The 13,303-nt window shown below is 39.3% G+C and overlaps 1 protein-coding gene across 14 annotated transcripts in view; it reads left to right on the forward strand.

Moving 5' to 3' along the window:
• NAV3 (neuron navigator 3) overlaps window positions 1–11,408 on the forward strand; it is a 562,373-nt gene extending 550,965 nt beyond the window's left edge. For 12 of the 14 annotated variants that reach the window (XM_072864069.1, XM_072864049.1, XM_072864132.1 and 9 more), the window contains 6 exons: window positions 984–1,138; window positions 2,066–2,137; window positions 2,572–2,768; window positions 3,437–3,555; window positions 6,317–6,520; window positions 8,720–11,408. In XM_072864069.1, coding sequence (XP_072720170.1) covers window positions 984–1,138; window positions 2,066–2,137; window positions 2,572–2,768; window positions 3,437–3,555; window positions 6,317–6,520; window positions 8,720–8,839 — 867 coding nt within the window. In that variant the 3' untranslated portion in view covers window positions 8,840–11,408. The remainder of the gene's footprint in view (window positions 1–983; window positions 1,139–2,065; window positions 2,138–2,571; window positions 2,769–3,436; window positions 3,556–6,316; window positions 6,521–8,719) is intronic. The other 2 variants (XM_072864018.1, XM_072864025.1) reach the window with 2 other exon arrangements.
• The last annotated feature ends 1,895 nt before the right edge of the window (window positions 11,409–13,303 follow it).

A 13,303-nucleotide genomic window follows, 5' to 3' on the forward strand; every position in this document is an offset into this window, starting at 1 on the left:
CTTTGTTTTGATTAAGATTTATATAGAACGTTTGAGTTTGTAGTAAAAAAGAAAAAACAACATTGTCAAATAGCAAGTGTGTTTGAATAATACAGATGGTGCTATTCCATGGAAGAAACCCGTTATGTTCCCCTAGAGACACCTGATCATAAAAAGCCAAACAAAAACCTTTCTTGAAATAAAAAAAGATTGCATGTTCCCATTAAAGAAAAAAATATTCTGCTATCCCTGATCCGGGAAGTAAAATGGCAATAGGAATTTTGTCCATAATACTAAGCATTCCCAACACTGACAAAATTAGATACCTCTAGGTATACAGCTGTAAAACTTGACTAGCCCAGGCCCTCAAGGGCAACAAAGTGTTGAGGAAAATATGAAATGTTTTGATCATAAAAAGCTCTCTTTTACTCCAGCACAAAATGGCAGCCAGACAGCTGACAGAAAAAAAGGATTTACATAACAAACTTTATTATGAGGCATGATATAGTATCCCCAAAAGGTCAAACAGATTTTCAGTGAGAGTGGTGAAAGGAGATACCTGAGGGAGTAGTCCATGCCTAAATCATGTGATAATTTGGTGTGGGGTTTTGGTATATAAATGTGGCATTCATAAAAATGGAGGTCCAACAACTAATATGAGTATCGCTGCCCATTGGAAATGACATATTTTATTGCAACCTATTTTCCACTGGAGATAAGACATTTTATCAACAAGTTTCTAAGTAATGTATCCACCAAATAGGAATGTGTATGCTTTGGTCACTTGGCTTTTGTTTAGTGCCTTTGTTTTTCCTAGCATGTGGCTTCAATGTTGCTCTACCTAAGAAGCAGGTCTTCCTGCATGTGCTGATTGAGTTTGAATGATCCACAGTGGGGAAACTGTAGCAGCCTCTTTATCCTTCTGAAAATCTTTTCCACTGAAATTACATCTATGGTTTAATTCGGTTAATCTTTTCTGGGTTTTTTTGTTAATTCTGCTGAAGGATCTGCGACAATACCTAGCAAACCTAGCTGAGCAATGCAGTGCTGACAACAATGGTGCTGACCTCCCTGCAGTCATAATTCTCGATAACCTCCACCACATCAGTTCACTAAGTGACATCTTCAATGGTTTCCTCAACTGTAAATATAATAAATGGTAGGTAGCAGCTCTTTTCTCCCCTTTCACACACCTTTTGCAATGAAAACAGTAAAAGTTGTTTGTCATTTTGCAAAATAAAATGTCCCAGTGAAAACTTAGACTCCCATAGGCTGTCAGCAAAGCCCTTATGTGCTTGAATAATTTTATTCTTCTTTGGCCAAGTACTTAGGTGTCTGCTTCACTTTATTTATGAGACTCCCATGCATCTCAGTGAGATGTAAACGTACCACTGAATTTAAGAATGTACTTAAATGCTAGACTGAAAAAGGGTCTTATCCCTTTTACCCTGTCAGATCACACAAGCTCATTAGTACTATGAGGAAAGCTTATAAGAGAGTAAGAAGAAATGCACTTCATAATAGTGGAATTTGGGATATGTGTGAACCCATGAACCATGCCATGCAGAAGCAGCTGTGTATCTGGTGGACTTGCACTTCCTACAGTTTTCCTGTAGCAGTGCAGAAGTATGAAGTTTGGTGACTGTCCTTTATTGCCAAGCAAGAATAAACATAATGTTTTCTGTAACTTTTACTGGCCTATAACATCGGCTATTTCTGCTGTAAAAGTGCCATCATAGGGACTTCCCTTCATAAAATCACTGCATGCTATGTCTTACTCATGAGATCCACTGGCTTCTGAAATGAAAACTCTAAGCCTACTACAAAATTATGAGGTGCATGAGGACAGGGTTGCCTCATTTGTTTCTTTATGACAGATGAGTACTAGTAAACTACAAACGTGCAGGGAGGGAAATCATACAAGAATGAACACTAAAAAACGGGTGCCTCAGAAATATTTTAAATCTAAGACTACGATACATCCAGAGACTCTTTTAAAATTGGTCTAGTGCAGACAAGATGAATATTCTCTGAATATCTGACTGGATTCTCCCTCAAAAAAACCTACTACTTTTTCTCTTTTCAGTCCCTATATTATTGGAACCATGAACCAGGGGGTTTCTTCTTCACCAAATCTGGAGCTGCATCACAATTTCAGGTACATTCACTCTGTATTTACTGTGGCTGTGTTTGCACAGCTCGCTGCTTTGCAGCCGAGTTGTTCAACAAACATTGATCTTGTGTCTTGTCACAGTAAAGTGTTTTAGCTGCTTCATTTCTCCTGTATTGGTGTATCTCTGAATGGTGTTGGGGAAAGGTGAAAGAAATAAGATATTTTCCAGCACCTCTAGCAAGATGCTGAAGACGATTGCATTCTTGCATTCCATTTGTCTTCAGCATTGTCTTGAATTCCTGCTGAAACCTGTAATGATTGTGTTGTAGCTGTGGGCAATAATGTGGTTTATTGGAGCAGTTTTATACTTGCTGACTAATGAGACTCAGATGCTTATGACATTACCTTCATCTATATGTTCAAGAGGAAATGATGTATTTGCTATTCATTGCTGCTTGACATTTATCCTTTCTACCCAGGTGGGTGCTGTGTGCTAATCACACAGAGCCTGTTAAAGGTTTCTTGGGCAGATATCTGAGAAGGAAACTGATTGAGACTGAAATAGAAAGGAACATACGCAATAATGAGCTCATCAAAATCATTGACTGGATCCCCAAAACATGGCATCATCTCAACAGCTTCCTAGAAACGCACAGCTCTTCAGATGTAACCATTGGTGAGTCCATTGTTGGAGTGGTTTGAAATAAGGATGCAGGCTGAGCATTTTAGACATTTGTGAAGGGCATATTATCTTTTTAAAAGTTGCAATCTCTCAATGGGAAGTACAACATCAGTGTGGGGAATTTGTCTAGTTGCCAGCAAGACTGAAATGAAAATGGAAAGATTAATGAGAGAGTATGTATTTCCTGGTATTTCTGCCTTGGTTACTAAAGACTTTCAAGTAAATTATCATAATTTTAAAAAGTTAAATTTACAAAAAGTTACCTCAATAGCACCTTCCCTAAGCTTAATTTTTTCCCCTGCTTTCACACTGCAGTATAATTCCAGCAATAAAAACACTTGGATAGTCAGTTCAGCAAACTAGCAGGTGGAAGATATACATGTACCTGAGGTCTTTTAGCAGAATAGCTATGCTAGCAAAGAAGTCATACTTTCGTATAGCTTTGCCCGTAAAACTTGTAAGTGTTCATCAGGCTCTAGAATTGGATAAAGTGACACTAGTTCATTTTTTATAACAAGAGACTGATAGCTCCCTTATTGTAGTCCTGTATTAGCACTCTCTTCACTTGAGATTGCTCCAATACTACTTTTTTAATTCTGTGAAGAATATTTTTAGTGTGTTCCCTAGTTCTACTTTTTTTAATACACAACTTGACTTCTCAGGTCCCCGCCTCTTCCTCCCTTGCCCTATGGATGTTGATGGCTCCAGAGTGTGGTTCACAGACCTCTGGAACTATTCCCTGGTGCCATATCTTCTGGAAGCTGTGAGAGAAGGACTTCAGGTATGTCATTTGTTTCCCAGCAATTTTTTTTTTAATTAGTTTCCTAGGCTTTCTCCAAGCTACTTTTAACCAGTTCATCCAAGTATGAATGCTGTTGAGTTTGCAAGAAGAAAGTCTGTGGAGGGATTATAGAAATCAGCCTTGAACTCATTTTTGACCTGATCTTACTCTGATGTGTAATTTGTCTTTGTCTGCTCCAGCACTAGCATATCTTGTATTTTATGAAGAGGGTTTCTCCTCTGTGACTGGAGGAAGGTTCTTCTTTTTCCACTGTTTAAAGAGTTCACAGCAATGCTAAATACAGCTCAGATAGATTGCCTTCCTGAGTCAAGGCAGTCTCAGCCTACCCCTGCATGGAAGAGTTATTAGCCCTTACACTGGTGCAAGAAAATAGCTTTGGTCTCTGTAATCCTCTCCCACCTACATACACATGTAGACACAGAGGATTGTGAAGGAAAGCTTGTGAACATGGATATTTTCACCATTCAGAAAAAAAAAAAAAAATTTACTGGCCTTATCTAGCCAGATTGAGATAATTTACTCTTTGGCCCTGCTGAACATGAAGGTCTGTCCCTTTTTGCCCTTATAGCTTGCAACCCTGCTTGTATTTCCCATAGTTTTGTTTCTTCCTTTTTCTTTCTCTGTATGGGCTAAGGTTTTCTCCTGACTGTAATTCTGAGTTTGGGTAACAGTGCCATCAGATCAGAGTGCTTCACAGTTCCCTCTATCCTGTCCTCTCCAGAGCTAGGTGTTAGCAGCAGTTCCATTGATGGGTAATGAACTATTAACATTTCTTCTACTTTAATAGAAAGAGGGCTACAAATAGATTTGCTGTAGATAGCACCGTAAGCTGTCCCATATAGGTTAAGATTTCAGACCATTCCACATCTTTGGAGCAAACCTGGATCTTGAAATTAATCCTTTCTTCTTTTTTTTTTTTTTTTCCCAATCTTTATTTGGCTTTCTCCCTTGTCATTTTTCTTTTATGCACTGCAATTCTATGTCCTCTGAAAAGATGCTTTGTGGAAAGGCAGTTTTTTGCCACACATAACACTGAAAGAAATTACTGCACAGTGCAGAGGGGATTGTTATGGACTAGTCAAAGAACTGTGCAAGCGGCTGCGGTTTCTTTATCACCTTGTATTGACATAGTGACATACTGATGCGATGGAGGTTTAGAATCTTGCCTGTTGAATATCTCACGCTTTCCTAAAACTGCTTATCTCTCTGGGCATTACAGACTGTGTATGCCTTGTGCAAAAAGCTGCCAAACATCTGATAGAACAGCCACGGTGAGATTAGCAGCGCTTGTTTAGACCAGCTATAAAGATGCAGTGATATTCTTCATGCTCATATTTTCCCAAGTATACAGGGTACCTACTTATATGAAAACTTCAATTCTGGAGCAGAAGATGGCAGCATATAGAAGAAAATGTGTTTTTTCATGAACTGTTCCAATTTTTAGCTGCTTTGGATGGCTTCCATAGAATAACATTATTAATAATAAAGAGAAATATTATATGATATAATTAGATGTTCCTGGAACCAAGGATGGGTAGAAAAATGCCTTTCTAGCCTGGTACTTTGCAAACTCATTTGTCAGACACAGAATTTACAAGTCTTGCTCCAGATTCCAGGAAAGATTTAGTCACTGTTAATCTCACATGAGAGGAAGTGCTGCCTACAGCCTGGAGTTAGCCTGCTACCTCCCTGAGAAACATTTCCTCTTGGCTTATTCAGGCAGATGCCTGGTATAGCAGCCTAGCCTCAGTGTAGGGCAGAAGGAGTCTATCTCTGTGCACAATATAGGGAACTTGGCTGCCTAACCTGGAGCTCTGCATTCAGCAAGTGCCTGGGAGCAGGTGTTGCAGTGATAAGCACAAATCATTTCTCTGGCTTTAGCACTAAAATCCTTCACTGTTTTACTCCCTTTAGGAGTGCAGCCCATCTAAATGCTCCATGAGTGTATGCCCTGCCAATATTATACTGTTCCTTGGATTGTGTGAGGCTGTTTGAGCTAGGAGAAATAACAGAAAGTCCTGGCGATTGACTCCCTATCCCAACGTGTCATTGTCACAGCTAAAGGGAATCTGCAAAGCAGCAACCAAGGGGCTCTCGGTTAACATGTTGCTTGTGAACAGCAATGTGGGGAAGGGTGCATTTTAGCGAGGAAGCTACCAGACCTCCTAAACTTACAATATTCTCATTCTTCCTTCCTCTGTCCTCCTTCTGGATTTGTAAGCATTTCTGTGCTTCATAGAAGGGAAAACCTATCCTTTGTGAATTTCTTCTCTTAACCTTCTGAAAGATCTCGAACTTAAGGTGTAGACAGATGTCTGCTTCTGCAACCCATTTTGCTAGGAGAAGAGAACAATCTGTACTGGCACTTCCTAATTCACTTTAAACCAAATCCAATTAACTTGAATGTTTTAGATAGGTCTGAGTTAATTTCACTGATACACCTTAAGCAAATTACCTAAAGGTCTCATTTCACATTGTATCAAAAACTCGTGGCTCCTACTGTTGCCTAGAAGTATCACTAGTTGTGGAGTGCTTTTCAACTTGCAGCCACTCTGCGTATTGAAGGAGCATTAATGGAGATGAGGTCTTTTGTACGTCGTATCATATCTGAGTGCTGAGCACATTTGAAAGCAAACCACTTACTAAAATGGTTTAGATGTTTTTGATGACTTTTGTCTGCTGTTACAACTGGTACTGAAAACTCTGTAGGATACTTACCTGTGTTATATCCGTAATATAGATGTACGGTAAGAGGGCACCCTGGGAGGATCCCTCCAAGTGGGTAGCTGATACCTATCCATGGAGCTCTGCATCTCTACAGCATGAGTGGCCATCGTTACTTCAGTTAAGACCAGAAGATGTTGGTTATGAAGGTTATGCATCAGCAAAGGAAGGAACAACCTCAAAGCACGTTCCACAGACTGATACAGAGGGGGATCCCTTGGTAAGATTTAAACTTTGGGGAAAAGGCTTTTCAGTATGCACTGTACTGTCACATGTTAAATTGTACACTGTACAGTAAAAAACTACTGTGTTCCTGTTCCAAAATGGGCTTTTAAAATGAATCCTACTATAATTTATTAAAAAGTTTGAAAATAAAAGGAAAATCTAGCAGGAAGGCAGGTATCACCATCATGTGAATATGTCCTTAAATTGTTTGCATTTCCCATCTGCCCAGAAATGTATCTGGTCTTCATCATTATAATGTTTGGCTACCACTCTTCAGCAACTTATTAATCAGTTTATTCTAAAAAAACCTTTCCAGGTTGGGCAGTCCTTCATCTACATTCTACAAATGAAGGACCGAGAAACTTGCATTATCTAACTTGTTTATCATAGAGAATTTAGTGGAAATGCAAATTAGACAGCCATCCTCCCATTCCTCAGAATATTTCAAGATAACTGATGACTGTATAACAATCAATGTAAAAAGAATGCAAGTGTGGTGGCATTGAAAGATAAGAGGTTGATTTCCCTCAATGCCAGGTATTGTTTCATTTAAATATGATCCCAGACGTTTGGGTTTACCATTGCCTCCTCTGATAATGGACTATTAAATTGCATATATTGAACTGCTATTCTTGTATAGTGCTTTCTCTATAGACTGCCTTTATCACACTTCAAAAAAACGTTTTAGAGAACTGTACTTCTGGAATACAGGCAGCCCTTCAAAAAGGGAATTTCTCAGAGGAAAATGCATTTCACTCTTATCAGTGCTAAGAAAATGATTCCTCAGCCTCACTGAAGTGTTGGTATCCAAACCCAGACTTTGCATCCTGAAGAAGTGTAGAAAATCACCTAATTTGATCCCCTGTCTCCCAGTCCACAAGCTTTGGGGTGATTGTTTGACCCTGTGATTTGGACTGCCAGTGAGTGTATTGGCCAGGCTTCCAGCACATATGCGTCACCTCCACTAAGGTGAAAACACTTGGACAGCTCAAGTTCAGTGTCCTGTCACCCTTGCTCCCTGCACACTGTGATCAGTATCTGTATCTGACTAATTATTAGAAGTTGAAACTTGTGTATGGAGGGCTTGCCCCTGCCTCCAGTGGAGCTCACGGGGGCAGACATTGTGCTTGGGAAACAGGACATTTCAGATGCAGGCTGTGTTGCACAGCCTCCGCAGGTATCCTGTATTCTCAAGCATGGATACCTATTAAACCTTCAGCAAAAGCTAGTTGATAGCATTAAAGAGTATTAAACACTGTTCAATGCCTCGAGAAAACTTTACAAGCTGTGCAGGTTGAAACCATAGAGATGTAAGGATTCCTGAGCAAATCGGAAAAAGGGGCTTAACACACAAACACAGAAGAATACCTCTTTCTCTTTGGTTTTTCATTGCCTGTTTTTTTGTAATGACCGTGTATTTGTTCCTTGAAAAACACTAAAGCAATGTCAACATCACTTGCAGCCCTGAGCTTGCTGGCAGAAGCAGATGTTTTACAAATAAAATCCTGATCATTACACAGAGTTAGGCGTCAAGCATCCAAGTAATTTTCTGGGGCTTAATGCTGCTTTTTGGTGATTTTTCAGATGGGCTTCAGGTTCTAATAATCCCCAAATTATGTGGGGGCTCTCCTCTCCTGGGTAGGAGGATCTGTTGCTGCTCCCCTGCTGAGGTCAGCCCCTCGACAGCAGATGGGACTCTTTTATGAAGCAGCTGGCCTCGGTCCACCCCTCTCTCATTCCCTCCCTGTCTCTCTCTTGCAGAGGGGCTATGTTAGTGTGATTATGTTTTCAGTTGCTTTTCCAATGTAGTGTGTCTATGCCATCCAAAAATTATCTGGAAGCTTGACTGTCTCGAAATATGGGCCCAGATGTCCAGCTGTGATATGGCTTCCTTCCCCTGCCGGTGTTGCAGCTGCAGCGGGTCTCACCCCTGAATTAAAGAGAGTTATCAGGCAGCTCCATTTTATCCCTCTGGCTCTTTGGACCTTTAAACTTCTATTTAAAGACCAGAAGGCAATGAAAAGGGTGCCAGGAGGAGCCACTGACACCCTGCCCTTTCTGAAATCCTTTTGTATGGTCCCCTCAGCCAGATACCAGCACACCTCATACAGCAAGGGAGCTTAATTAAATTTTAACACGGTGACTGCAGCATTAAATGAGACGAGATTATGTAAACATTGCTTTCTTCTTTCAGATGAATATGCTAATGAGGCTTCAAGAGGCAGCCAACTATTCGAGCGCACAAAGCTGTGACAGTGATAGCACCAGCCACCATGACGACATTTTGGATTCATCCCTTGAATCAACTCTCTGAAAGGGACAAACCTTGGTGGAGGATTATGGTAAAATCTGTTTCCACTAGACCACTGCCAGTATTAAAGCAGCAAGCCGAGGTCCCTGAGTGAGAATGGTGTGTTGTAGGTAGGCAGGAGACCTAACTGCAAAGTCAGGAAGAAAAATTGAAGTGGAAAGCTTGAATTAGTTTAATTTCAAGGCATTTCAATACCTATGGAGCCAAGTGAGACTCCATTTGTCAACTGGAAAGGGCCCTAGACCAAGGGCATCTAAGCAGATTGCACACGTGTTAGCCAAACTGGAATATTTTTTTTCCCTTTTCCTCTTTCTCTCTCTCTCTGTCTCTCTCTGTCTCTGTTTCTCTGTACAAGTTTACAGTGCAACTTCTTTTGTTTTTTTTCCTTTAGTTTACCCTGAGGCGCTGCATGAACAATGCGGTCTTCTAATTCTCTTCTAACCTCTGTTGTGCCACATGGTGCTGGTCACAGGACTGCAGTGGTGTTTGTGTTGTACGCTACTGCCCATTCCAAAATGAGTCAAAGATGATGATAGTAACTCAGAAAGCACAAACAGTATTGTGCAATCACCAGAAAACATGACTGTGATATGCTGGATAAGTGCCAATTTAATTCTAACTGCCATGGTCACGGTGATGCGCTCCATCAAGTTTTTAGTACACGAGTCACAGATTTTATAAAGTTGTTTTTACCACAAAGGTCTTTTTTAACCACCTGCCCACTCCTTAACAACAGTTTTATACCAATTATTAACCAACACTGATTAAAGGCTTTTTAGGGCTTCATTTGTTTGAGCCTTTTCAGTGAAAGAAGGAACATTTCTTATGGTGCTGTCTCACTGCCTTAAAACAGATTTCTAGAACAGTTTTACAGTTGGTTTAATTCCTAAACCATTGGTAATTTACACTGTTTTGGTTTTTTTTCATTTACTAATGAGAAAACGTCAGTTAACACAGTAGCCTCATATCTGTATATCATGATTTTTTAAAGAAATGGATAGGAGAAAGAACAGTTGCTATATAATATTTTTATCTTGTGAATAGATTGCTCTGCCTACCCTCAGAAATACACAAGGAACCCAAACCCACTTCCACTGCCACCTAAATGCTGAGAAAATCGGCTCAAATCCATTTGGTCCCATGGAATGGAGTTTTTGGAGGATAGATGTTTTGAATTCTTATCCAGCAGAGCTGGATGCACTTGATGCAGCATGAGCACAAATATATGGTTTTTTTTCCTTTTTCTAAGTTTTAGCATGTTGTTTTGATTGCTATTGTTGTACATGAAGAATTCAGCATAAAAGAACACTGAAGCAGTGATGTCCACTGTGGAAGAGGAAGAGTTTATACTGTAAAAGTGGGTTGGTTTTGCACAGTCTACTGGGTGGGTATTGTAAATATTGGGGGAAAAAAAAAAAAAGAAAAAAAAAAGCCTTGCACAAATCAAATCGAAAACAAACAAACAAACAAAATGTATTTTATTCTGTTGGTGTTAAGAGATGTTTCACTTGCTGAGATTTCCTGTATGTTGCAAACAAATACAGAATGCAAACCTTAAAAGCTGTTATTACCTGGTGTGTTTGTCCTGTACTTACAGTTGTTATGACTATGCAGGAGCCGTCAATGCTACCGTAAGCATGTTTCAATATCTATACAAAACCAATACTTTTTGGGGGTAAAAAAAATCTGAAAATGTTTTACGTGCATATGTCACGGCAGGCTACAACCAGATTGCATTCAAACTGCTCAGAATAATCGGAAATGCTCTTTTACCACAAGAGGCGTCCGGTTAAAATAGGTGCATATAAAGAAGATGGTATCTAAGGGCTTTGGCATTGTGTAGACATGTACTGTACACCTCCATGGATGTTACCTTCAGGATGTGTATTTGGTGCTATTAACTCTTTGTGGCCACCCTGTGGTCACTCGCTGTAAAACAAAGATAAATCAATGCAGTTTCCAAATGGCACTGAGCTGCATCGCTGAATCTAGAGGTTCCTACACGGTGCTATTGCCCTAATAGAACTCTAACTGATTTTATGCATGTAGGATTCAGTCAGACCAACATCATGCCCCCCAAATCTGGATCCATTTCTTTTGCAAAATGTCAGCGCGTACACCTTGACTGACTCAAAGACCTAAAGGAAAGCTGCTCTTTCCTGTACCTGTGCTCTGAGCAAACCTGCAAATCTTCCTGCCATATTTAACACACAAACACACAATATCACATATACAAAACTTCCTGCAATACATCTCAGTGAGTCCACCTAGTTTACAACTCAGAAATTGTTTGTGAAACATTTGTCTGTACACATTTTATATTTTGTACATTTTTGATGTAACATATCATGTAAATAGACAGAAACAGTGAAATAAATCATCTGAAAAGTTTTGTAGTCTTTGTAAAGCCCTAATAATAAGTATTTGGTGTCATCGGACTTAACTGGATGATGTATTTTCTATTGGTTTATTGTTCCTCTAGCTTGTAAACCAGCTTGCGTATATTTTTTTGCAGGTGTGCACACTGTATCTGTCTAAATTATTACTTTGCCATTAAAGTGGAATTATTTATTGAAAACACAGTCTGGTGTTTTTGCAGTCAGGACCACTTAACGGTTAGATATTATTTCAAATATAAAAACATATAAACAAAATGACAAACTGAAGGATGTAATTTTCTGTATTCAGCAGAACTAATCTCTGTAGAAACAAAATTAAGTGCTGTTTCTAGTTCCAGTGATTCAGTATGATTTTTGAATGGCTCTTTCCATGGTGGGAACAGGTTGTGCAGTTCAGAAAAAACTTTCCAGTCTCCCCATTCTCAAGATTGTCTTCAAATACAAGGATATTGATTTCAGTGGTGGTAAACCTGTACAAAACTAGTGCAGTATTATGCCTTATTTTCAAACTTGAAGGACTTAGGACTATTTCCTCAGCAGGTATACATCAATATGATTTAATACAATTCAAAGAAAGAAAGTAGAATTATCTACTTTCTTTCAGCTAATCACAAATTTTGAGGCTGGAAGAGATCATTATGATCCTGCAAGTTGTAGCACCTCAGCTATAAGTCTCAGCAGCAGATCTGTAATTTCTCCTGAAATTGTGATATCCCTGGAAAAACCTTTAGACATAACAGTACGGAGTAGAAGATCCAGCACCTCATTGTCAATGTGGCTAATTATTCACTGGGTGGGTTTGGTTTTTAAGGGCTTTATTTGCAGTTAAATCTTACGTATCTCTTTCTTTTCAAGAGAAAAAAAAACCCAACTGTCTTTTGTTATGCCTTTTCCTCCTATACTAAAAAGCCAACCACAATCAAAAACTTCTTTTATGTTTAAGTAATGGTCTTTCTTGCTTTTCTTTTTGATAAGACAAGCAGCTTGCTTGTTCTTAGCTTTTCATAGTAAGGCATGCCTTTCAGACCTCAACACATTTTTTGCAGGACTTTCTGACTACTTTTTGATTTGTCAGAGTCCTTTCTGAAGTGTGTGTATGAGAACTGCACACAGTATTCCTGTGATGATTTTACTTTTGCTATAAACAGAACTAATATTACCTTCCTACTCACACTTCATATTTTCCCTGCTTAGGCTTCAGGGATGACATTCACTCTCTAATTGCACCATCCTACTGCAGGCTCATGTTCCGTTAATTATCTACCAAGAACCTGACTTCTTTTTATGTTGCATCATTTTGAAATACTTTGTCCAGTTCTGTCTGTATAAACTATGCTCTTTGTTCCTTAGATGTATGATTGCAAATTTATCTGTATTAAAATAGGGTATTCAAATCAGCCCACCCTGCCAAACAATTCAGATCATTCTCTACAATCAGCATCTGTCTAATTTACCACTCCACCAGCTTCCCTGACTTCCAAAGACTGCTAACCATCATCTTTCTTCATCTTTCAGTTTGTAGGTAAAGGTAGTAAATAATGTTTTGTCAAGAACAAAACCCTATTGACTCCTTCTAGGACCCTCCACGATGACTTCTGTTTTACAGCTACATTGTCGGGTCACTTATGTCATGGGCATATTTGTATTCCAGTTAACATGGGTATGAATATCAGAATGTCATACAAAACCATGTGTGTATAATATAGGAAATATATGATGAGTTACATGGCTCCTCCATCACTGTAGGTCTCTAAGGATGGATTAGATTAGTTTCTGTTGAAAATTACATATGTAGAGCTGATCTTACACAGGAAGGGGAATAGACTAGATGACTTTAGCGATCTTAGTATGGCTTTCCTATAATTCAGTGCTTCAGTTTTTGCACACTATCCAGCTGCCTTTACTTAAGGAAAAAGATGTGGAATTTAACTGTCAAACGTGTTCTGTGTCTACTGTCTCAGCATGTCTTCCTGTTAGCCTTCATCTGGAGACCTGCCTGGTGAATGCCCAGGTTCCCAGGACAGGAACAGGAATGGGAACAGGATAGTGCAGCCTCAGAAAGAAAAGT

The sequence above is a fragment of the Ciconia boyciana genome, chromosome 1 (genome assembly GCF_034638445.1).
Source record: "Ciconia boyciana chromosome 1, ASM3463844v1, whole genome shotgun sequence".
In the NCBI taxonomy this organism is placed as follows: Eukaryota; Metazoa; Chordata; class Aves; order Ciconiiformes; family Ciconiidae; genus Ciconia; species Ciconia boyciana.